Source organism: Camelus ferus, chromosome 22, assembly GCF_009834535.1.
Source record: "Camelus ferus isolate YT-003-E chromosome 22, BCGSAC_Cfer_1.0, whole genome shotgun sequence".
NCBI lineage: Eukaryota > Metazoa > Chordata > Mammalia > Artiodactyla > Camelidae > Camelus > Camelus ferus.
This window is the reverse complement of record NC_045717.1, coordinates 19,814,498-19,841,184: the sequence shown is the minus strand read 5'-3', so window position 1 is coordinate 19,841,184 and position 26,687 is coordinate 19,814,498. Positions and strand designations below refer to the sequence as shown.

General features: G+C 42.6%; 1 protein-coding gene and 1 long non-coding RNA gene across 2 annotated transcripts in view; one reads left to right on the top strand and one right to left on the bottom strand.

The window, feature by feature from the left end:
• Positions 1 to 19,894, top strand: part of LOC102508189 (zinc finger protein 709-like) — a 23,465-nt gene extending 3,571 nt beyond the window's left edge. Inside the window, 4 exon segments of the mRNA XM_032465547.1 lie at positions 17,500 to 17,626; positions 17,819 to 17,879; positions 18,280 to 19,611; positions 19,613 to 19,894. Coding sequence (XP_032321438.1) covers positions 17,500 to 17,626; positions 17,819 to 17,879; positions 18,280 to 19,611; positions 19,613 to 19,745 — 1,653 coding nt within the window. The 3' untranslated portion in view covers positions 19,746 to 19,894.
• LOC116659036 lies at positions 4,227 to 26,687 on the bottom strand. Its single transcript, XR_004314310.1, has 2 exons — positions 26,548 to 26,687; positions 4,227 to 5,065 (listed from the first exon to the last, which is right to left on the bottom strand). It is a non-coding gene; the product is annotated as an uncharacterized LOC116659036 (long non-coding RNA).

The window sequence follows — 26,687 nt, the reverse complement described above, 5'->3', positions numbered from 1 at the left end:
GGAGATGACAGTAGAAAATTGCTATTTCACAGTCTTGCTGACGTCACTCCCTTACTGGCCCATGTGTGATTTAAAAGGATGTTATTTAATCTCCAAGTACTTGGGCATTTTCCAACTCTGTTACTGATTTCTAAATATTAATACCATTGTGGTCTGTGAGCATATCTTATAAGATCGCTCTTTTTCAAATGTAAGGTGAATTTTACGTCCCAGAATGTGGTCTGTCTTGGTGAGTGTTCCATGTGACCTGGGGAAGAATGTGTGTTCTGCTGTGTTTGGATAAAGTAGTGCATGGATTTCAATTAAATGCACTTGCTTGATGGCGCTGTTTCATTTCGCTGTGTGCTTCCTGACTTTCTGCCTGCTGGTGAGGGCAGAGGTGGAAGTCTCCAGCTGTCAGGGTGGAGTCATCTGGTTCTCCATGCAGTTCTAGTATTTTTTCCCTCGTGTATTTTGCCTATGTGTTGTTATGCATGTAGACGCTAAGTATTGCATGTCTTCTTGGAAAATTGGCACTTTCGTCATTATGTAATGTTCCTCTTTATCGGTGTGGGTTTTCCTTGCTCTGAAGTCGGCTTTATCTGAAATTAATACAGCTGTACCAGCTTTCTTTTGTTTGGTGTTGTCTTGGTGTATCTTTCACCATCCTTTACTTCTCACTTACCTGTGTCTTTGTATCTAAAATGATGGTTGTAGGCAGCGCACCGCCGTTACTTTGTTACCACTTGACAGTTGCTGTCTTTCATGTGCTGTGTGTAGACCTTTGATGTTTAAAGTGCTTGTTGATACAGTGGATTAACATCTAACACATTGCTGCTCTTTTCTGTTTGTTCCCTTTGTTCTTTGTTCTTTTTAATCCTTTTCCACCTTTCTTCTGCCTTCTCTACCTTTTATTGAGCATTTTACGTGATTCCGTTAGTTCTCTTTTAGCTTATTACACACTTTTCAGTAGTTGCCCATGAGTTTGCAACATATATGGACAACTCACCTCGTCCTCTCTGAAGAAACAGTCTGTCATCACTTCAGTGGGTGTGCAGGTTCCTCAGAACAGAGGGTTCCAGTTCCTGCCCCCACCCCTGTAACACTGCTGCCGTTCACTGCACTTATCCATAAGCTGGAGTGACTGAGTATGTAGTGGCCAGCGGGCCCTTAGCGTGTTGATCCCGGTTCCTTCAGATCTGGTCTGATAATTCCAACATATCTGCTACATCTGAATCAGGTTCCTTTCCATGTCCTACCTCCTAAAGATGTGTTTTTTTAAGCCTTTTATTGTGCCTTTGAATATTTTGCTGCATACTGGACATGTACTGTGAAAAGGAACTGAGGTAAACAGGCCTTTAGCGTGAGGTTTCATGTTGACCTGACTAGCATTTGGGCGATGCGGACTATTTGCTGTGGCTGTCAGAGGTAAGATATCTCCAAGTGTCCTTGCTTTTGTCTCCCATGTCACCTCTGGGGTACTTTTGAGACATATAAGTAAGTTCTGAGACATACAGCTTTTCCAGTGTTTCACACTGTAGTTAAACACGAGTCTCCTTGGTGCACTGGTATGTTGAGGGTGGAGGAAATGTTCTTTCGTCCCATGACTGGGTCTCAGTATTTCAGTGAGCCTGTGTCCCTGAGCTGTGACCTTCTGTGGTATAATAAGAAAAACGTCTGGTCTTTGTCCATGGTTCTCAGCAAAGACTTCCTAAAGCCCTTGGGCTTTCCGAGTGATAAGGGGGATGGGAGCATCTTATGTTCTGATGAGGCAACTGCTCAAGGCCCCTAGAGGGCTTCAGGATGGAGGCTGGTCGCCAGGAAGACCAAGCTTTGATTAGAGGCATAGAACTTCCAGTCCAGTTCCCAGCTTCTGGGGAGGGGAAAGGGGCGGGAGCCTGAGTTACTCACCAGTGGTCAAAGGTTTAATCAGTCAGGCCTACCTAAGGAAACTCCACTGAAACCCCAAAACCTTGAGAGTCAGAAGGATCTGACTTGGTAACCCCGCCAGTGTGCTGGGAGACACTGCTCCCTGCCCCCAACTTCGCCCTGTGCACACTTTCCATTTGGCTGTTCCTGACTCGTGTCTTTTACAATAAACCAGTAATAATAAAGTGCTTTCCTTAATTCTGATAGTTGTTCCAGCCAATTAACAAACATGAGGTGTTGTGCAGGGAACCTCGGAATTTGTCGTGAGCCATGCAGAAATGTGCGCAGCCGGCCCCACCCCGCATTTGCAGCTGCGCTGGGCACGGGGGCAGTCTGGAAGGACTGAACTTTAAGCTGCGGAGTCTGGTGTTAACTCTGGCCAGTTTGTGTTAGAACTGAACTGAACTGCAGGACACTTGGGTGGTGGTGGAGAGTTGGGATAGTTTTGGAAAGCATACCGCGTATTTGCTGTGAGGTCGGGCAGAAGGGCCAGAAGGGACTCAAGCTGGCTACTTCCCTCCCACCGTGTCACACAGGCGCTGGTAAAATCCCAGCTGGTTAGTCTCTAATGGAAGAGTCTTTTGAGGACAGGACTTGTTAAGAGCAGAATATTGTGGGCATGTTTCAAAATGGCTACTCTTCTGTCAGTTTCCAATTTTGGAGACAGTGGTTTGCCCTGTGACCTCAGTTCTTTGATAGATCTAAGAAGAGTCACTGATTTTAAGTTTGTTTTCTTTTTATTGTTGAGGATGGGATTGTTACCATCTAAGCTCCTTATCTGCCAGACTGGAAACCAGAGGTCTCTGACTCCATTTTTAAATGTTTGACTGATGATGTGTTGGGAAAACTCTGTATTGTCCCCGAGTAGAGAAAACCCAGTTCTTCCCTCCTGTGTGTCTCCTTTACTGTCACCCAGAACACTCTGGCACTGCTGGTCACCAAATGTGTGAGGGTTTTTCCCCACAACAAGTAATTCTTTGTGACACCAGCGAGTGTCCTACAACTTAACTCCATCCTGACGCTACTACCTGGAGGTGGCACCATATCCAACAGGTTAAGGGCTCAGCCCTGCAAGGCTGCCCACCCCCCCACCCCCACATCCCCACTTCAGATGCCAGTCACAGGAGGAGGTCCCCAGGTTACTCACAACTTCTCTTGACTTGGCTACAAACCAGAGGATCCCACAACCCCTGCCTTGGGTTTGATTAATTTGCTAGATCAGCTCGGAGAACTCAGGGAATCACTTAACTTACATTCACCAGTTTATTAAAGGGTGTGGTGAACGATGCAGGTGAACAGCCAGATGAAGTGACCCACAGGGTGAGGTCGGGGAGGGTCCCTGTGGAGTTGGGGCGCATCACCCTCCTCGTACGTGGATGTGCTGACCAACCTGAAGCTCCCTACCCCGTAGTGTTAGGATTTTATGGAGGCTTCCTCACATAGGCGTGATCAGTTTTGAACTCCATTTGCAGCCCCTCTCCCCTGTCTGGAGGAGGAGAGATTGGGCTGAAAATTCCACGCTCCTAACCATGGCTTGGTCTTCTTGGTGACCAGCCCCCATCCAGGAGCCCAACCAGAGTTGCTTCAAAAAAAATACATGCTCTTTGTGCTCTTATCACTTAGGAGTTCACGAGGGTATCAGGAGCTCTGTGTCAGGGACAGGGTCAAACACCAAATATTAGAACAAGAAATGCTCCTATGATCTCATCCCTTAGGAGTTCATGCGGGTTTTAGGAGCTCTGTGCCAGGAACAGGGGGCAGAGACCAGTGTATGTATTTTTATTATCTGACAGCTGACAACTTTAAAGTTTTACCCCGCTTCTTCCCCTTGGGCCCCACATTTGTACAAGATGATAAGAAAGGCTGTGCTTGTGAACTCCCACCCTAGCCCCACTCCTAACCTCAATTTAAAAAACCCAGGCCAGCCTCTATTCCTTGCTCTCAAGCCTTTTCCCACCTGCTGGAGAGGCCTGCCCTCCTCTCCACAGAGACCTCAGTTAGGGAAGTAATTAACCCTTTCATACATTCCTGGTGGGTGTGTGTATGTCTCCACTACTCAGCCACACCTTGGATGGGGGTCAAGGTTCCACCTGTCTCTGCAGATTATAGAAAAGGTAGCATGATAAGTATATTGCAATACATTTATTTGCTTTATTGGTAAATCCTCCAGATTTTTTCATAGCAGTACCCTTTGTTTTTAAAAACTACATATAATGAATTTATGTAACCCATTCTTTCTGAGTATTTGCTGCCAAAACCGTGAATGAAAACTCAGATTGCCACATTATAGGAAAAACTAACACATACAAAATATGTTCTTTTCCAGCCTTAATTACTTTTTACAATTTTTATCAGCAAATATATTCAGAAAGGAGTATACAAAATGTTTCCTGGTAAATTTAGTAATAGAAACATCCTCGGAATCTTCGTGAAGATTCATAAACGCCTGTGGGCAGCGGTGAGAGTGTCCTGATGTTCCTGTCGGTGACTCACCTCCGTCCTGCCCCATACGTGACCTCGGTTGCTTACCTTCACACCTTCACCACCTCTTTTTCACTCAGTGTTCTTTCAGTTTTTTCTTTGACCTTTCAACAGATGCTAAAGGAATTACATTGAAAGGTTTTCTGGTCGTCTCTCTGCCTCAGTGTTTCACACGTGTCAGTATCTGAGGCTACAGCCCTGGTGAGGCGGCGGGACTTTAAAGTACCAAGTGAGTGGGGGTGGGAGGGATGGGCAGATGTCTCCCACAGGAAATAATCAGAGATCAAAGTGGAGCCAGACTCATCATTACGTATGGCGGGGTCACTTTTAAGTGTCCGTGTTTGTGAAGAAGGGTCGCGGTTCCCTGAGGGTCTCACGGACTTCTGTTCCAAAGTTGTGTCTGTGGTGGGGACAGCTCCCGCCCACTGCCCCAACAAGGTTGGTGCAAGAGTCGCGCCCTCCGCCTTGCTGTCACTCAGGCACGGAAGGGCGGGGCCTAGCAAGCTGCCCAATCAGGGGAGTCGCCAGTTACGTACGTGTGGGCGACGTTCCAATGACGGGCGTGGATGGCGTGGACGCGCTTATCTCCCCTCGCTCCCAGCGTCCGCGCTGCAGATCGGCTCTCGGTGCCCTTAGAGGCCTGCGGTGGCTCCGCGGCATCCTCTGTCGCTGTGACCTGCGCTTGCCGCGGCAGTTGTGGGGTGGATGACCGAGAAGCCGAAAAATGGTGAGTTGGGGGGCCGGGTGTTGGGAGACTGGGGCGGAGGGACTGGCTGGAACTGGCCACGGTGGGACCCGGGCCTCCCTGCGGTCAACGGACCCGAGTCCAGTGGACCCGAGTCCGCCAGGGGCGCGGCACGGATTGTGCGGGCTCGGCCGGCAGTCGAGACTCAGGGCGGCCTCTCCGCTCGCTGCTGCGGCCGTGTCTGCTCCAGATTGTGCGGTGACCACGGAGAGGGTTATCAGGGGACATTCGTGACTCAGTGTCCAGGGTACCTGAGGTGGAGGGGCTGTGGTCTGTGGGGTCGTCAGTCCCTTCTTTCTTCCCAGGGTGGGGAGTGGGGGGGCTCCTTGTCCCCTCACTTTTCCAAATGTTTGAGGAACAGGGTCACAAATCCACGAGCCTGTTCTCCCACCTAGCTCTTCCTAGGGCTCACAATAAATGCCTAAATTTCCAGCTCTTTCCCCACATTCCCAAACGCCATCTTCCCCTCTTCAGTTCATAGCTTCATCATTAACTGTTTGTCCTCCGTGGTGCACGTCAAACTGCGCAGTATTTTGTTTATCATTCCTCCACAGAGCCATAGATGGCTCTTTTTAAAGATTTAATTTTTTTGTCTATGTATATTTTCCATGAAAGGAAATCAGATTAACCACCTGGAACTACACTGTATAGAAGTCCTGTGCCTTTTCCCCCAGGACTTTTCCTGGGCACAGATACCCTGTTTGAGTCCTTTGGGTGGCGGTTCCCCTTTGGAGACTGCTACATGATCTGTATTTTCATCATAGTTCCAGGTTGGCCCTGCCCCTCCTTAAGTTTGTGACTTTATTCACTGTAAGTCTCCATTTTTCAATGACTGTAAATGTACTGCATCAATAGATCATGAAAGAGTATAAAGTATTTCCCAAGGGGAAGAAAGGTGAATTTCAGAAAAAAAATTCTATTATACCATTCCATTTGTTAACACTTTTGTTTCCTTTTTTCTACCCATAAGTGACTGTAACATTTGAGATCTGTTTTTTTCTTTTCTTCATTTATGATTGTTTCCAAACAATTTCTTGCCGTGGAAATAATTAACTGACATTCACTTTCTGAAAGAAATAGATATTTGTGTTTTCTTGAACTAGAAAAATGCCTTACAATTGTCTTCCCTCCTTTACACATAAATACTGGGTTAGAGTGGTTGTGCTGGATTATTCAAACACTAGGTTTGTGTCATTTAAAATGTCAATGGTGTCGTGTCCTGGCGACTCCAGTGGGTAGCAAAGACCTGTGGTCAGTATTTCTAAGCTGAGGCCCCCTTGAGTCTGCAAAGGGAAGTACTTGGAGGACCAGCTGTTTTGTTCTTCCTGGGGAGCCGCCCCCTGCAGTTGTCCTCCCCTGTTCGCACCCACCACCGAAGGAGCCTTCATAGTGAAAGAAGATCCAGAGCCCTGTGATGCTGGGGAGGCACCTGTGATGGTGGGTGAGGGATGGGGAGTGGTGCCCTTTCTGAGGTGGTAACTGTGGTTTCTTTGGGCCTGTTTCCAAACATGGGCTTGAGCTTTGCATCCACAGGGTAGGTGCACTCAGAGTAAACTGAGTACGTTGAGAAAGTCTTTGAAGGTCAGGAGTTCTTTCTCCTGGACAAGGGTTATGAATTTGGAAGTACATTTAAGTTAGAACTTTAAATTGAGTCTGGCCGGGGGTTTTCTCACTTGTAAGAATCGAAGCCTTAGAGAAGGAGTATTTGCATTATGTTGGAGCCTCCAGAGTTCGTTTCTGTGGCTGCTCAGGTGTCCCTACCCACCATCACCAGGGACTGGCCCGCTCCAGGGGTTGTATCCTTACAGGGGCATCTGGACCTCAAGTCTGGGAAGGTGGGTTTTCCTCTGGACTGTGGGGAAGCAGGCTACTTGTCTCACTGATTCAAGTATTTGCATTTCTTTCCTTGTATATGTTTATATATTTAATATTGCAGCTCTTAACTCTATTTTTCCATAATAGTATGTGATATTATTTCCTGTGTGAGTATATAAAATTGATAGTTTTCAGGGTTTAAATGTATGTTGATTGAGAGTAAAGCAAGAAATTCTGGAAGCAGACTATTTGTTCCTTTTTGGCAAGGAGAGCCTCAAGATACGAGATGGATGTCTTTGAGTTCTCAGGTGGCTTTTACCTTTGTAGGTTAATTTTTGTATGTGCATGTTCTTAGAGAGCCTTGAAATTTTAAGTGCTATAATATTGCTTAAGCAAATGAATTCATTTAATTGATAAGAGGAAAACTATTCAAAACTTAACATAAATTATTGAAAATTCTAGTACATTTAATGGATTAGACCCAAATTCCTACTGCATTCTATGTTACTTACGTCTCTTTTTCTTTTTTCTTCTTTTTTTTTTTTTTTTTTTTTTTGAGACTGAAGCAGCTTTATTCAATGGCCAAAGAATGGCGAAGCAGGAACCTAGTTTACAAGTCACCTTCTCCTAAACGTTCTATTTCTGAAATAACCCCCAGAGCGAGCTATAAGGGGAAACTATAATGCCTCTCTTGTTATTTTAGTTAGAAAGAGATTTGAAACTTTTCATTTTTTTTATGGCTTAAACTTTTATAAGCATTAGTGTTTAAAGGAGTAAATCTTAGAATGGTTTCCTCTGTAAAAGTAAAAAATAAATTTAAAATTAAAAATTTAAAAGCAAAAGTAAATTAATTAAAAATAAAGATTATTAAATAGAAAAATATGGTTTATGCAAATTACTGTTAATTTTAAATAATACATGCACAAGTTAGCAAAACTCTGTTAAGAGAAGATGTGTAAATCTAAAGTAGACTCACTCCAGGACATCCTTGTCCCTCAAGTGCTCTTGCTTCAGCCACCCCTAGATAACCAGTGTTCATCATTTCTTGAGCATTTTGATTTTAGTGTTTATCGTAAAAGAAGCAAATGTGTATTTTTCTTTCCCACCTTTGTCCTTGTAATGAGTACTCACACTGCACATTTTTTGATGTTTGCTCACAGTGTAAGCATCTGTTAAATCTGTTAAATAAGAAAAATTCAACCAAATACATTTTAAAGGGCTAATTGGCTTTATTGATTGGTGAGTCGGACAGCATCGCATCTAGCAAGCAGAGAGCTGTACGAATGGAGCGCTTGTATCAGCAGGCGGGGGAAGGGATAAGGAAAGAGTGGACTGTCTCCTCTTCCTTTGAGGGGGTAGAAAAACCCCTTGTGGCCGATTACTCACTGGTGCGGACCAGAAACTTCACGGCTGGTTAAGATTACATTTCTGGAGGAGGCTGTAACTGCAGTTAGGTCAGGTGTTAAGTCTTGGTTTGGTGACATGGGCCTACACACCATGACTCCATCTGGGGCCTATTGTTTCTTTTTCACCTCCCTCTTCCCCTTGTACCTCCACCTGGACAAGCTGAGAAGTCTGGGCCTTCTCCGCTCCACAGATGGCAACACAAACCAGCCATACAAGCCCCTGCCCTTGGACAAGAATTTTTGCCTCAGTCCCATCCCCCAGCCACCGTGAGCACCCAGGGCAGGCTCCCTTTCTAGATTCTGAAGCCATTTCAGAGCTGGTTGAGAGGCCGGCTCTGCTGTTCCCTGAGACGTCTGAGTCACAGCCCTTGTCCTCCCCTCTCAGTGGGTGTCTGTGCTGCATGGGCAGCAGCCTCAGCCACCCCTCTGCAGATGCCCAGAGCAGCTGGCACCGTGAGCAGCGTGTCCAGACATGACCACCACCCACGGGTCTGTCCTCTGGCTCTGACTCGCTCACCTGTCTGATGGGTGCCGGCGCTGCGGGCTGCTGGGTGCTGGGGAGCTCGAGTTGTGAGCTCTGCTGGCCTGTGTTGCACTGTTTACCTACCAGGCCTCAGTTCTGTGTTCAGCTGGCCAGAATTGTCAGTTTTAAGAACTCTTAGGCATTTGGGAGCAGCAGTATGAGGTTGGAGCGCCCCTTAAGTTAGTCCTGGGTCCATGCGTTTGCTGGGATTCATCTGCATGTTAGAGAGAAACTGTGATGATGCCTGGATTGGACTCAGCATCAGCGCACACAGGAGAGGCAGGCCGCAGCCCATGCAGGAGCTGGGCCAGTTGGGTGCTAGTTCCTCACACAGCAGTTACTTTAAAGGAGAAGAGAGAGGGGGAAAGGCAGTCATCAGATGGCAGCTGAGTCCCTACCCCTAATTCCAGAGCTCCCTGGGGCCCTTAAAGGTTTCTGCTGCTGCTGTCTTTATTGCAACAAAGATCCTGACCTTCGAGGTTACAGGGGACAATGCCTTGGCACCCCTGTGGCAGAGCCAAGGGATTACTTCAGACCTGACTTAAGCCCAGGTTCTTCGTACTTTATAAAGGAGCCAGATGTCATGGAGGGGGCCTCTCACCCTGACAGCACTGATTTGAGGCTCTCTGGAAGTACAGCTTGTAAATACCAGCAGATACCTCCATGCCTGAAGTATATCCAGTGACCGAAAAAACAAAACAGGGAAGGACAGGAGGGAGAGGACAAATGAAAAGGCCCACAATTTGACCCAATTGGAAATCCAGAATATACCAGAAGAATTTACACAATGAAAAGATACAGGGGTGCTGTTTTAGCCTCTGCAACATAGTTTCTGGATTAATTTTGTCATCTACTATAATGCACTGACCCACAAACCTTCATGCAGATAATCAATACTAGGTCTCAAATTACATCGTATTGGGATCCCACTAAACTGAAGCAAGGAACCCAAGATAATCTTAGGGGAATTGCTAAATACCATATAGAAGACAAATAGGTGTGTTTTGCCTTAACCCTGAGAACTGTGGTCTTTCCTAGATTCTCTATGGTCATATCACCCACTGTCCTAAAATATCCCACACTGAGCAGAGAAGGTCTGATCCAGTGAATTATAAATGAAATTTTAGTCTTTGCTGCTTTCAAATTATATTGCTAAATGGGCCCCCAGTGACCTTCCCCCCAAGTTAAATTACTTAATATGGCCCAATGTAAATTAAACAGGGTTTTTTTTTTTAAGTATCATTGATTTTACAATGTTTTGTTAGTTTCTGGTGTAGAGCATAGTGATTCAGTTTTATATATATATTTCCTTTATCATATTTTTCATTATAGGTTATTATAAGCTATCAAATATAGTTCCCTGTGCTCTACAGTAGGACCTTGTTTATCTATTTTATATATAAAATAAAATTTGTTTGTATCTGTTAATCCCAAACTCCTAATTTATCCCTCCCCTCCTTTGATAACCATAAGTTTGCTTTCTATGTCTTTTAGTCTGTTTCTCTTTTGTAAACAAGTTCATGTGTGTCTTTTTTTTAAATTACACATAGAATTGATACCATATGATACTTGTCTTTCTCTGTCTGACTTACTTCTCTTAGTATGATAATCTCCAGGTCCAACCATATTGCTGCAAATGGCATTATTTTATTCTTTTTATGGCTTGAGTAGTATTCCTTTGTGTGTGTGTATACTTCTTTATCCGGTCATCTGTCAATGGACATTTAGGTTGCTTCCATGTCTTGGCTATCGTAAATAGTGCTGCTATGAACACTGGGGTGCATGTATCTTTTCAAATTAAGAGTTTTCTCCCAGGAGTGGGATTGCTGGATCATATGGTAACTATTTTTAGTTTTTTAGTTTTTTAAGGACTCTCTACAGTTTTCCATAGTGGCTGCACCAATTTACATTCCTACCAACAGTGTAGGAGAGTTCCCTTTTCTCCTCACATCCTCTATAGCATTTATCATTTGTGGACTTTTTAATGGTGGCAATTGTGACTGGTGTGAGGTGACACCTCGTAGTTTTGATTTGCATTCCTCTGATAATTAGCAATATTGAGCATCTTTTCATGTGCTTATTGGCCATTTGTATATCTTTACTGGAAAAATGTCTTAAACAGGGTTTTGAAGGATTGAAACCACTGAATAAAATCTATTTAGTGAGATGATTAATCCCCTGTGTTTCTCCTTTTAACAGCCTTATTTGATCTGTTCTCAAACCTGGAAAGGATGAATGATACCTCATAGTGGATCACAGCCACCTTGAGCTGTGGTTGCACTAAATAAGCCCCAATTCTTAGTCCCCAACATTATGGAAATTACTGATTCCATCCACTTAGCAACTGGTAAACATTCTGCTCTCAAAGATTTGTCTAAGTCTGTCCCATTCAGTGCCTGTTTCAACAGCCTCTCAGCTGTAGTTGCCTTCACCTCTGAAGGAATGTGATACACCTTTACCTGGTTCCCCTCAGCAAAACTCAACACCACTGTCAACACACACAGTCTGCAGCAGGAGGTGAACTGAATCCACCTTCCTCCAGAAGCACAGGTATGACATTACACCAGTGACATCCTTTTCTGAGGACATCAGAACATAAAAATATGGACAAAAAGAGCCCCTAAAAAGCAGACAGGCATTGCTGATATATGACATGAGGCCCTGGCATCTTGTTTAAATTCCTAAAAATTATTTGGTTATCTGGGGCCCACTTCCTCCTTGACGCAGTGAAGAAATCACTGTTGTCCCTACAACTTTGTCTAGATGTTTCTGGTGTTGTGGAGGCATCTTACTCCTTGTTGACAAATTTTTGACAAATTGACAAATTTTTACTTGAGCCTATTTATGCTGTTACTTGTGAACTGACCCACTTTGAATAGTTCCCTACAAAGAACCAAAAAAGCCCTGGACTCTGGTCAGAATACCAGAGGACAGGCTCTCCTGTCAGTGCCTCAGACACGGATTCGCAGTAGAGGCTTCCGTGACCTCCTCTCATGCCTCTGGAGTTACCCATGATGGCTTTAATGTTGTCCACAGGCTTCTGACATGAGGACCTGCCCGGGGCCCCGGTCTGTGTGCGTTAGAGCTGCGGTTCTCACCTCCTACAGAGCTGTGCTAAAAATAGATAGCCCTGAGCAGGTGACCCCTCATCCAGCTTCCCATTGTGTCTTGGGACCTGGTAACAGTACCCCAAGAGGCCAGCTCCCCTCTGGAGACCCCCCTGAGACAAGATACAGCCAAACCTGCGCCTCTGCAGTAAGCTTCCTACAGGAGGAACAGCCTCCCCTCTCCTCAGTCCCTTGCCAGGTGCCACGGCGCTGAAGGTCACCCCCTTCCCAGCCCCCTGGTCTCCCTGGGGAGCTCCTTAGGACTCCCTGAGTGAAAAGCAGTGAGAGTTCATAGAGTTTAGGGACAACATGGCCACATTCATACATGATCCATCTCAGGCAGAGTTGCTGCTTTTCATCCCTTAATCCGGGCATCCTGATGAAGGATGGGACTCGCAGGTCCACAGCTGACCAGACGTCAGGCTGTCGTCTTCGCACTGACCGGCAGCTGGCTTCATCAGCATGGGTTTCTGGACCCAGGATGGTTAAAAGTTACCCCTTCGTGGTAAAAGAATTCTGCGAATCTCTTGCCAGCAGATACCCAAGACATAACTCAAGGTAACACTTGTCTACGTAAACTGAAGCCACAGTGCAGGCCTCCCCAGGAAACGCTTATCCATGTCAGAGTCCAAGGCACTCATTTCATTTCTCAGAATACACAGTGCTGGGCTGTGGAACAAGGCATTCAGTGTAGTTTTACCCTCTCTTCCAAATCTCAGGGTGCAGGCCTCGTAAGAGAACCATAATGGCTCACTGAAATAACTTCAAATCAGTTGGTTGAAAGATGACCTCTTTCAGTCATCAGGGAGAAATATTAATGCATCATACTTCATCTTTTTTTTTCTAATAGATTTTACCTTTCTCTACAGCAGTTTCAGGTCTAGAGAAAACTTAATTACAAAGTACAGAGTTCCCACTTAAACCCTCTGCCTTCACATAGTTCGCCCTATTTTTTGTATCTTGTATTACTGTGGTACATTTATTACATTTGATGAACCAGTACTGATGCATTAAAGTCTACAATTTACAGTAGTACTGACTCTTATGTTACACAATCTGTGGGCTTCGGCAATGGTAAAATGAGTTGTGTCCATCATTTCTTCATAATGTATGCTACTGAAAGCCCCGTGTGCTCCACCTCCTCAGTCATTCCTCCCTCCTACCCCCAGATCCCTGGCGGCCGAAGCTGTGTGTAGCCTTGTCATACTGGCTGCTTTCACTCAGCAATATGATTTTAAGTTTTCTCCACGTCTTTTTGAGTCCTCATTTCCTTTTAACACTGAATGTATTTCATTGTATTCCTGTTCCAGTGATTATTTTTCCATTTACCTGTTGTTTACCTGTAAGTCTTGACAGTCATGACTAAAGCTTTTATAAAAATTCATACACAGGTTTTTTTTTTTAAATGAACGTAAGTTTTCAGCTAATTTGACAAAATATAGAGGTGCTTGATTGCTGGATTGTATGGTTAAGAGCAGGTTTAGAACTTTAAGAAACTGCCCATTTTCCAAAGTAAGCATACTGGTTGTCCACTCCCACCAGCCATAAATGAGGGTTCCTGTTCCACATCTTCTCCATCCTTAAGTATTTGTTCTCAATTTTTTTGAATCTTAGGACTGTAAAGTAGCTAGTAATAATCTCATTCTTACACTCTTTTACCATCCCTTTGTCTTAATTGGCTAGGTATATGTTTTTTCCATTTTTAATTTTGTTGCTTGTCTTATTGTTGAGTTTTTAAGACTTCCTTGGGTATTTGGATACCAGCCCTTTATCAGGTAAGTGGTTTGCAGAGATTTTCTCCCAGTCTGTGGCTTGTGTTCTCAATCTCTTAACCCTGTCTTTCATAGAGCAAGTTGTCATTTAAATAAAGTCAATTTACCATTTTATTTTCTTTCATCAATCCTGCTTTTGGTGTGCTGTATCTAAAAACTCATCACCAAACCCAAGGTCACCTGGATTTTCTCCAGGTTATCTTCTAGGAATTCTGTAGCTTTGCATTTTACGTAAGATCTGTGATGCATTTTGAATTTCTACAAAAGGCATTGGATCTGTGTCCAGATTCTTTTTTTTTTTTTTTTTAACATGGCTGTCTAGTTTTCCTGGCATTGTTTGTTTCTTCACTGAATTGCCTTTGATCCTTTGTCCAAGATGAATTGGCTATATTTGTTTGGATCTATAGGAAATAATTGACTTTGTGTATTACCCATTTCTCCCTCAACCTTACTCTACTCTCATTAGTTCAAGGGGTTTTCTTTGTTGTTGTTGATTCTTGGAGTTTTTCTCCATAATCATGTTACATGTGACAAAAGACAGTTTTATTTCCTACTTTCTATTCTGTATACCTTTTATTTCCTTTTCTTATATTTTCTTTTATTGTTTTAGCTTAGACTTCCTGTCCTGTGTTGACTAGGACTGGTGAGAGAGGAGACATCATTGCCTCCTGATCTTACCAGGAAAGCATCTAGTTTCTCACCTTTAAGTGTGATGTTAATTGCAGGTTTTTCGTAGATGGTCTTTCTCAAGAAGAGGAAGCCCCTCTTTGTTCCAAGGGTGCTGTTGTAAGTGGATTCTGGATTTTGTCAAATGTGTTTACATTTTCATTTTCTCTTTCGTTCCTCATGTTAATCATTTCGGTCTTTTTTTTTTCTCAGCATGTATAGACATTTCTGAATTTTATCTTTTCAAAACCAAGCTTTTTAGTTTTTGTTGATTTTTCCCAATGATTTCTTGTAATTTCATTGATTTCTTCTCAGAGATTGTTAAATCTCTCGTGCTTACTTTGCTCTTCTTTTTCTAGTTTCCAAGGGTAAAGGCTTCGATCATTGATTACAGGTCTCTTTCTTCAAGTGTACGGCTTTCGGTGCCATAAATGTCCCTCTAAGCCCTGTTTCTGCTGCATTCCACATATTTTGGTAAATTGTACTTTCACTTTCATTTAATTCAAAATAATTTTTAACTATTATTGAGACATCTTTGATCTATGGGTTATTTAGAAATGTGTTGTTTAATCTTCAAGTATTTGAGGGGTTTTCAGTATCTTTCTATTACTGATCTCCAGATTAATGCTCTTGTGTTCTGAGGGTATATTTTGTATGATTTCCCTTGCTTCAGATTGGTTAAGGTGCGTTTCATGTGCCAGAACGTGTTCTATCTTTGTGAATTTTCCATATAAGCTTGAGAAGAGTGTGTATTCTGCTGTTGTTTGATGAAACATTCCACAGTTTCCCCTTAAGTCCAGTTGTTTGAGGGCACTGTTCAGTTCAGCTATGGCTTTCCTGAATTTCTTCCTGCTGGTTCCTGTAGTTGTTAGCAGAGGAGTGTTGCCATCCAACTATAATAGTGAAGTCATCTGTTTCTCCTTGCAGGTCTAGCCATTTTGCCACCACATAGCTGAGCAGCGAAGCACTAAGGATTGCTGTGTCTCCTTGGAGACTTGACCCCCTATTCATTATGTATTGTCACTCTTTATCCCTGTACTTTATCTGACATTAATGTAGATATTCCACTTGTCTTTTAATGTTAACATGATGTATCTTTTTCCATCCCTTAGTCTTGATCCATCTGTCTTTATTGTGAATGCAGCTTTCTTACAGACAACATACAATTGGGTGTTGCTTTTTAATTCACTATGACAGTATCTGACTTCAGTTATTATAGACCATTGAGGTTTTTTTAGGTGTAGTTGATTTACAATACTATATTAGTTTCAGGTGTACAAGATAGTAATTCAAAATTTTTAGAGACTTATACTCCATATAAAGTTATAAATTTTGGCTATATTCCCTCTGCTGTACAATATACCCTTGTAGCTTTATTTTACACATAGCCATTTGTACCTCTTAATCTCCTACCCCTATCTTTACTCCGCTCTTCCCAATGGTATCCACTAGTTTTGTTCTGCAAATGTGTTTCCATTTTGTTACATTCATTTGTTTTTGTTTTTAGATTCCACATATAAGTGAAATCACACAGTATGTCTTTCTCTGACTTACTTCACTAAGCATAATGCTTTCCAGGTCCATCCATGTTGTTGCAAATGGCGAAATTTCATTCTTTTTTTATGGCTAAGTATTCCATTATACATATATACCACATCTTTATCAATTCATCTGTTGATGGATACTTAACGATTGTTTCCATATTTGGGCTATTGTAAATAATGCTGCTATGAACATTGAGGTGCATGTATCTTTTTGAACTAGTATTTTCATTTTCTTCGGATAGATACACAGGAGTAGAATTGCTGGGTCATAGGGTAGTTCAGGTTTTAGTTTTATGAGAACCCTCAATACTATTTTCCATAGTGAGTGCACTAATTTACATTCCTACCAACAGTGTAGGAGGGTTCCTTTTCTCCACATCCTCGCCAACATTTGTTGTTTGTGGTCTTTTTGATGATGGCCATTCTTACACGTGTGACGTGGTATCTCACTGTTGAACCCTTCATGTTTTATAGTGATGGGCACGTTCACCACCAGACCACTGTGGTCTTCAGTGAATTCCCTCACAAACTGCAATCCTTATTTGGTTCCCCAGGGTCCAGTGTGCACTGTTACGGTTTTGCCAGAAAGAGCTCTTATGGCATTTTATGCTCAGTATATGCACGTGTGCATGGCAAGAGTGGTGCGAAGCTGCTCTGAGGCCATGCAGACAGGGACTTTGTGGAGGTCAAAGTTGTCATGCCTGCTTTCTCATGCCTGAGCACTGACTTCCAGATAACTTCCCAGCCTCGTGAAACAGGGCAGAGATACAAAAGAATAAGTGAGTCTGTCATATTTTTACAGGTAAGTTAAAATTAATACTTTTCCACAAGATTATTTTGATTCAGGCACTTGCATCTGACTCTTCCAATAGCCTGGAGCACTTCAGGACGATATGGCCTTCTGGGCCTAGTTATAGTTAGATTTCCACAGGTCTCCTGGCTTCTCTGTTTGGTGATGGGAATAGAAGAAAAAACTTCCAGTTCTTCATTGTGGTTTTGTTTTCCCATTAAAACCTCATGCAGCAGGGAAGGTAATAGCTCAGTGGTAGAGCATGTGCTTAATTATCACACACGAGGTCCTGGGCTCAATCTTTGGTACCTCCATTTTTTTTATTTTTTATTTAAAAAAAAACCCTCGTGCAAACATGACCCTGTGCTTCATGGACTGCTGCGTGATAACGGTGGGTATTAAAGGGGATGAAAGAGTTTTTCTCACAAAGATTTGATGGTCTTAAAATGGAAATCTTTCATTTGTACAGCATTTCTCTCATTTCTCCAACATGCTCTGGACCCCACCATTAGAGAACAATAAGACTTTAAGTGATCATAGTAAAAATGTAGAAATAATTTCCACATACTCATGATGCTGTTAAATTTGTGAGGAAGTGCTTATGTATAGAGTAAGAATTCTGATGACCAAGTCATAGAATAAATATTTTGATAAGTGTCATATGTGAACTTATGAATGGACTATAGATTCCAGTACTGTCCATCTCACCCATCTTCCTGTGCACATATTTGGGATGTTTTAGGACCCAGTGGCCTTTGAGGATGTGGCTGTGAACTTCACCCTGGAGGAGTGGGCTTTACTGGATCCTTCACAGAAGAAACTCTACAGAGATGTGATGCGGGAAACCTTGAGGAACCTGGCCTTAGTAGGTAATGATGATGACATTCTTCACATAGTCGGTTAGAGATCAAGTGTTCCTTGCCCATCAGTGTTGTTCTAAGATTTCGAATGGGGAAAGGGAATACTTCAGTAAATAAATCAGTTGTAGACTGAGGTCATCATGTACCTATGAAGTAATAATTTTTCTATAATTTACTGATTTTTTTGGGTCTGTATTTTAGGGGGAAAATGGGAAGACCATAACACTGAAGATAAGTACAAAAACCAGGGAAGAAATCTGAGGTGAGTTGCACTCACAATAGAAAGCAGTGTCCAAGAAGGGAATCTTATGTCAAGAAAATTTAAAAACAAGTAGAAACAAGAGTCCAGCTTCAAATTTATTTATTCTCAGAAAATTCTTCCCCCAAATGCTTTCTTAAATGTGACGTAGATGTTCATTGTTTCCCGAGTACTTTGAAATGTACTCAGAGACTGCATGTGTGAGTATCACTGTGATGACAGCCCTGGCTGTGCTTTCCTGCAGAGCATTCGGTATGTTTTCTTTCAAACAATTGACACAGTGCAGGAAAACCTACACTTCCCCTGTAAATGGTAAAAATGTAATACTAATATTTACTAATGATTATAAAATCATTAGCAAAAACATCGTCAACAACAGTGTGCTTCTGATTTTTTTTAACAGAAGTCATACATTTGAGAGAGACTGTGAAAGTAATGAAGGTAGTCAAGATGGAAAAAACATCAGCCTTTCTCCAAATCTTAATCTGAACAAGAACAGTACCACTGCAGTAAAGCCATGGGAGTGCAGTGTGTGTGGAAAAGTCTTCATGAGCCGTTCATCCCTTAATAGGCACATGAAATCTCACACTGCACCCAAACCATCCATGTACCAGGAATATGGGAAGAAGCCTTATAAATGTAAGGTATGTGGGAAGGCCTTCAGTTATCTCCAACCTTTTCAAAAACATGAAAGTAATCATGGAATAGAGAAATCCTATAAATGTAAGGAATGTGGGAAATCCTTTAGATACCGCCAGTCTGTTCGAAAACATGAACGGACTCACACTGGAGAGAAACCCTATCAATGTAAACAATGTGGAAAAGCCTTTCGATATCATCAAACCTTTCAAACACATGAACGGACTCACACAGGAGAGAAGCCCTATCAATGTAAGCAGTGTGGTAAAGCCCTCAGTTGCCCCAGTTCCTTTCGAAGTCATGAAAGGACCCATACTGGAGAAAAGCCCTATGAATGTAAAAAGTGTAGTAAAGCCTTCAGCTGTCCCAGTTCTCTTCGAAAACATGAGAGAACTCATACTGGAGAGAAACCCTATGACTGTAAGGAGTGTGGGAAAGCCTTCATTTCTCTCGGAAGCTTTCAGAGACACATGATAACACATACTGGAGTTGGACCTTATAAATGTAAGGATTGTGGGAAAGCATTCAACTGTCCCAGTTCATATCGAATACATGAGAGATCTCACACTGGAGAAAAGCCGTATGAATGTAAAATATGTGGTAGAGCCTTCAGTTGTTCCAGTTCATTTCGAACACATGAAAGAACTCACACTGGAGAGAAACCTTATCAATGTAAAGAATGTGGAAAAGCCTTCCACTGGCTCACCACTTTCCAAGTCCATGTGAGAACTCACACTGGAGAGAAACCCTACATATGTAAGCAGTGCGGTAAAGCCCTCAGTTGTCCCACTTCCTTTCGAAGACATGAAAGGACTCACACTGCAGAGAAACCCTATGAATGTAAGCAGTGTGGGAAAACCTTCAGTTCTCCTCTGGGTTTGCAAATACATGAACGAACTCACACTGGAGAGAAACCCTATAAATGTGAGGAATGTGGGAAAGCCTTTGTTTCTCTCACAAGCTTTCGGAGACACATGATGACGCACACTGGAGATGGACCTTATAAATGTAAGGAATGTGGGAAAGCATTTAATTGTCCCAGTTCGTTTCGCATACATGAAAGAACTCACACAGGAGAGAAGCCCTATGAATGTAAAATATGCGGTAAAGCCTTCAGTTGTTCTGGTTATGTTCAAGTACATGAAAGAACGCACACTGGAGAGAAGCCCTATGAATGTAAGGAGTGCGGGAAAGCCTTCATTTATCGCACAACCTTTCGAGGACACATGAGAGTACACACTGGTGAGAAACCGTATAAATGTAAAGACTGTGGGAAGGCCTTTAGTCGACCCAGTTCATTCAGAAGCCATGAAAGAATTCACACTGGAGAGAAACTTCTTGAATGTAAACATTGTGGGAAAGCCTTCAATTGGCCCACATCCTTGCATAAACATGTCACGAGAATGCACACTGGATAAACTGTAACTGAAAAATACAGGACAGTTTTCTCTTCACAAATACATTCAAAGTCATGTGAAAACTCCACTGGAGAGAAATGCTATAAATGTAAGTAATATGGGAAAGCCTGATGCAGATTAAGTCACATATAATACCCCAGAAATTTTACAACATGAAAGAAATGTTTTAAAAGTTAAAAAATATATTGTTTTTATCAGTGGCTCATTCTGAAACTCAGTTCTCTCACTATGGATTCCACTTGTTAATTCTGCAAATGAACATTGAGTTGAAACAGTTCTGTAAGTACTTGTTAAGCAGTAATACATTAACTTAGTATGTAATGTTTTTCCTTCCAGCAGCTTACAGTTTTTATCTATTTTGAAATCTGCTGGATCTGTGGGTGAACTGGAATATAACTGTAATGTGCCAATATCATATAATGTGCCAAAATATGTAATTTTTTAATTGCTCTGTAAGTAAGGAGGCCGTGGGATAATGACACTTAGGTATTTGTTGGGATTTTCCTATTGGTTTCATGCAGTGGGTATTGGATATTTTTCACCCATTGTAAATACTCCTTTTCTTATTAGAAAAGCAAGTTTCTTTTGTCAGAAGAGCTGAATTCCATTTTCCTTGCTAATAAATAGTTGGCATAAATTTGTAAGTATGCAAAGTCTATCATAGAGTATAATCTCATTTGACTTAGTATTTATGCCTTTTCTCTTTACTCTTTGTCATTCCATCTGACTGTGATTTTGGTAATAGACTTTACATTCAGAAAAGAGACCTGTGTTGACATGAGTGGCATAGTTACACGAAGCAACCTTACATTGTTTACAAGCTTAATTATTTTAGATTTAAATTTGTAGCTACAGCATCTTTGCACTGAAGCAACATTTTTTCCCCAACAACACGTTAATAATGTCATTATTTAGGATATCTTTTACACATAATACAATTAGCATGATTATATGCTATCACTAAAGTAAACTAGTGGTATTACCATCCATTCATACTGAGCACCTGCTGTGTGCCTGTGCTAGAAATATAAGTGAACATAACTGATGTGGTTACTGCTCTCACAGTGCTTCATGTCCATGAGATTAAATATAAGCATCACATTTCTAGCTACTTTTTAAAGTTATTACAAAAATGAATCAGTTTAATGTTCATAACATTGTATGCAGTAGACCAGTAAGTCTTCATACCTGCAAAGGAAAAGAAAGGAGACCTATGATAGGACAGCAGAATGTAGAACTGGAGATGGTCTCCTGGAATGTGTTCTGTCAACATGGATAATGCTGAGACCTACATTTTCTAGAACCTTATTCTCATGGTTCCATGTTAGAATTCACCTCCAACCTCACTTGCGTGAGATTTGGAAGGCACAGCAAAGACGGCCTTATTAGTCTTCAGAACCATGGAATAGAGAAAGACAGATGCATAGAAGCTTCACATCTACCTGCTTCCAGCCCATTTTCCTGATCCTCTGCCCTGCCAGTCAGGAGCAGCCTCATTACCACTAACTGCGTACCTTCCCTTTTCTCAGACCTGTAGGTTTCCACAGATGGCTCCACAAGTTCCACAGCAAAGATCTGTCACAGTAGGGATTTTCCTGCAAGTCCTCATGTGTCCACCAGGCAACAAATTTATTAGACTGTTGTGGCTGAGAATGTTTTGTGAAGCACTGACTCCCCTCTTCTCTATATTGCATTTGTATAAGGTCTAATTTGTGTAGTATACACTTTGTTCTGTTAATATCGCTGGTGACTGTGTGCTCCAGATCCCACTACGCCAGCTACAGTGGTGCCGTCAAAAGGAAGCACGTGAGCCCGTCGTGTGCGCCTCCCCTGCGCTGGGCAGGGACTCCTGTGACCCAGCCCTCCCCTGTGACAGTCAGCACCTTCCTCTCATCAGACTGTGGATGTGTCCCGTTACTCACAGCTGAACATAATTCCTCAGTACATTTTCTGTTATGTTTAATTGTATGTGATTTAAAACTATTCATATTTTTGTCAAGTGCTTGTGTAGATTTTTCTTAGAAATTTCTTACTAGCTCTTTCAAAAAACTTGTATACTAACAAATATTACCTTTTCCATTTCCTGATGGGAAATACCGAAACATCCCATTGCAATTGTGGATTTTTAGATCAACTTTGTATTTTTTTAAGTTAATCATACATTTTAAATCAATATTTACCATGTATATTTTTCCTCAGGCAAATTTTATTTTTTCATAGTTAAAATTTTTGTCATGTAACAGATTTCTCATTTGTTCTTAATTAAAAACTTCAATCATGGTTTTGTTAGTGCCTTCTTACCAAAAACTACCAGGAGCACACCTGTATTCAAATAGAGGGGTGTATAAAAAGAAAAAGATATACACACACACACACACACACACACACACCTGAATCACTATGCTGTACACCAGAAACTAACACAACATTGTACAGATATCTACTTCAATTAAAAAACCCACAGATGGGTATAGTGAATCATCATAATAAAGATGACTGCAAATCATAAATGATCGTGGCCTGTGTCAGTAAGAGGGAGTCCAGAAGGTCACTGTCTTACAGGATTTGGACTTGCGTCAGGTATCGCCTCCTTTTCAAGTTAAGTGAGGCTTTTAGGTAAACTGTCAAGAACACAAACCTAGCAAGGGACCAAGGCAGAGTTCCTATTCCAGTGAGGCCTTTCTTGCTCAGAAACTGTGCTCTTGATACTAATTTGTCAGCATTCCTCCTCTGCTAAGCCCTGTAGACTCAAAACATACACAGCTTAGCACAAACGGCACTATACACTCTGGATATGTAGACATGAAACGAGTTCTTGCAGCCCTAGTGCTTATCTTTTTGTGGGAAAATAGATTAATAAAGGGCACAGTTTGGGTTTTTAAGATAGAAATAAGGGCTGTGGGGGGAAGTAAACATGATAGGAGGTAATACGGAGACTGGGAGTGTGTGTGGAGAGTCTGGGCCGCGTGAGGGAAGATGTCATCACTGATCATTTTTTATTTCCACCATCTTGCATCTTAAAACACTATCTGAGGAACTGCTTAGGTGCAGGTGTAAAAAAGTGGGGAGTGAGGCTGACAGTCCTGCATTACTTTGATTAACAGTAATGGTTTCCCACATACAGACCTGGACAGTTAGGCCACAAGGCTATACTGAAAGCCCTACTTACTTTTCTTGAATAATTAAAGCTGATTTGGCTGATGTACACTTTCCTAAGACTATTTTAATTCAGTGTTTAGCCAGTTTGCATTTGTGCATTCCTTAAGTCTGGCTGACCAGACCCAACTGCATGGACAAAAGAAGGAGAAAAGGCTATGGACTCCTTAAGATCTGCACTGACTCAGGCTCTGGAATTAGGCCACCCTAACTATAAACTACCATTGTTTTCTCTTTCTGCATGAAGATAAAGGAAACGCAGTGGAGGTGCTACCTCAGAGGCACGGTGACCAGTACCAAGCCACAGGATGTTATAATCAGCAGCCAGGTTCAGTGGCGAAAGGACTCCCACCGTACGAGGGCTCTGTCAACGACAGCACAGCGCTCTCATGCAAAGCTAGGGAAGAACTTAACAACGGGGTCTCCTTTGACTGTGTTCCATACTCAGGTTAATCTCGAGTTCTGATCCTTCTCAGCACTATTCTGTGAGTCAACTTGCCTCTTGCGAGTATTGTTGCTTTCTTCACCTGTTACTACTTTGGCTTGATGTAATAATCTTAACGCGGCAACTTTACTTCCAGCAGCCCAGGCTGACAATGACCATTACTGCATACGCTGATTATCTTCATACACCTAGGAATGACTTACAAAAACTCCTATCAATAATGCTAACTTAACTTGGTTTATGGATGGAGCTTACTTAAAGGACGAAGAGGGACATTACCTAGCTGGATATGCAATAACGTCCACCGTGGACATGATTGAAAGCTCTTATTTACCAGATGCAAAGTTGGCACAGCAAGCTGAATTAACTGCTCTAATGAGTTTGTCAGCTAGCTAAAGAGCAAGTAGCAGACATTTACACTGATAACTACTCTGCTTTAGTTGTAGGACTCCCTTCTAAAATCTTCTAGAAGAAATCATGTAGCTCATGATTTCTTACTAACTTAGGCCAACCCATAAAGAACAGGAAGCTAGTGTCAGAATTATTAGACTCTATACAATTACCTAAATAATTGGCCACCATTAAAATGCCTGGAAATTTCAAATTTGACTCATTAGAGATTTGGGTTTAGTCCCTTAAATGTAGTAGGATTTTCAAGGATTTGCATAAGCTTTAAGTAATTCTCCTTATATCAATGTTAAAAATTCAATTGCTTTTTCCTCACATTCATTAAAACAGGAATTTATCTGCCTTAGGAACAGTACAGCCTTTTAAATGTCAAAGCTCTCTAGGGACAAGCATGCACAAAAATGATCTAAAAGTGAAAAATGCACATGAGAATTTAAATACACTTCTCACAGCTTGCGGTTCTCTTACCTAAAAGGAACAAAAATCCTATTTGGTTCCACATTTTCTTGCCTTAATCACGTATTTCTCAATCAGCTTACATTTTCAAAGCCCAAGAAACTAAAAATGTTACATGCCCACACGGAAGAAATAAATACAAAGTGCTAAGGGAAACTAGAGTTAAAAAGCCCCAATGTTCAATAGATAAAGGAATCCAAAGGAAAAAAACACAAACATTCAAATCAGATCAGACAAGCATCCTGTTTCCCAATGAGGAAAAAGGAAAACCCACATGCAGAAGGTTAAACACCTTCCCAAGCTTAAGTTCCAGACTCTTCCTGGTGAAGGAGAGTGAGGACACCTGAGAAGCCGCAGAAATGAATTCTGGGAGCTCCACATACCTTCTTCTCACTAAAGAATAATGGGTTTTCTTCCCTCTCTCAGACTTCAATTTTCACAGATGAAGAAATTCTTAGCAGGATTCAGTTTAAGGTTCTGACCAAAACTGTTAAATCCTTAAACCCTTGCATGTCAAACCCTTCCCCACGACCCAGAATTCCTTTCACAGACTTTCTCGATGTGCACAGATTATACTCTTGAGTGCAGCTACACTGTGGATGCCAAACTCAAATCCAACGTCTGAAACAGGCCCAAGAAAACCATAGTTACAGCTCCAGAAAGGGTACCACCCTCACCCCGTCCACATCCCCACTTTACAGGGCTGTAGCTTTTCTCAGCATAAGTGGAGCAGACAGGACACTTGCAGGGGAGGCTTCCCAGGAAGAACCAACTGGGCTTCCAAGTACTTCCCTTTGCAGGCTCAAGGGGCCCTTAGCTTTGGTCAATGGCCACAGGCCTTTGCTCCGCACTGGAGGTGCTCTGGACCACCACAGACATTTTAAATGACTCAAACCCAGCATCTGAAGAACCATCAAATTCACTCAAACTCAGTGTTTATGTGGAAAGGACAGAAGAAAACTGTAAGCCATTTTGTCTAGTTCAACTAGAAATCTCATAAATATCTACTCTTTCCAAAAATGAAGATGTCAATTAATCATTATTTCCATGGCAATAAATTATAAACAATTTTTATATTTGAACACTCCCAGGTGTTACAAGACTAAGCCCTGGGATTCAATTTGAAATCACCCAAAGGAAAGGAACAGACCTCAGAAACTTACAACACATGCTCAGGGATAGAAAAAAGAGAAATAAGGATTTTTTAACAAATGCATAGTAATACTGGAATATTTTATCTTCTCTGAAATTCACTTCTTTCTGTGTCTCTGAAAACATTTTCTACTGTCTTTCAAGCTCCACTGATTAAACAAAATTTACATTTATTTAAAAAGACAAGCTCAAATAAATGAATGTCTTTTCAGGGTGACAAACCCAGAGAGGGGCAATGCTGACAGGACAGATCAGCCATGAAAGTTTCCCAAGAGGAACTTCCAGCTAAAGGACTTCCCATAGGAAAGATCCTGATGGGAAAGACACAGGGATTTCATGTAATGTAGGTGGTTATTCTTGGATTTCTCTTCTGTAAAATATCCACAGACAAGAAACAAATCTTTAAAAAAGCCATCCTTGGCCCTGTGGGAAAATGATAAACAAAATACTGTGCCGGTTTGAAATGCCTCATGGACAGTCGATAATGATGCTGTGACCAGAGGGTGAATGGCTGCGTTTAAGAACGTGGAATGGACATTCAGGCACTTACTGCCAGCCCTAGGAAGAGCCAGACTAGAGGGACAGGGTTGTGGCTTCGAGTTTGGAAAACTCAGAGGGAAACGGGACTGGGGATCCCAAAGACCACAGCATCTCCCACGCATGAACCACAGAGACTGAGTCGGGACTGTCCCTTGTTGACCATCCCTGTGGTCACCACACAATCTGGGGCAGACGACGGGCCGCAGGTGCAGAGCTGCCCAGAGAGGCTCCAGCCCCGTTGCCGAAGATGCCCCACGCAGTGACCAGACTGGACGCCCGGGGCCCCGGCTGCCGGCCCCGCTCCCCACGCTGCGAGCCGGAGGGGACTGAGGTCCGAGCGGCGTCCCCCACGGACAAGGCTTTGCAAACTCGGGACTTGACGGCGCGGAGGCCCGGGTCCCGCCAGGGCCTGCTCCGTCCAGCTCTTGTCTCTGGACACCCAGTCTCGCACACTCACCATTTCCCGGCTCCCGCGTCCCCCGGAGTCGTCCCAACGGCTCCCACGGCGGCTCCCGCGGCTGGTGCCTGTCGCAGCGCGACAGAGCGAGCGGCAGCGCCACCAGACGCCGTCAGTCAGCTGAGACGCGAAGTAGGAGA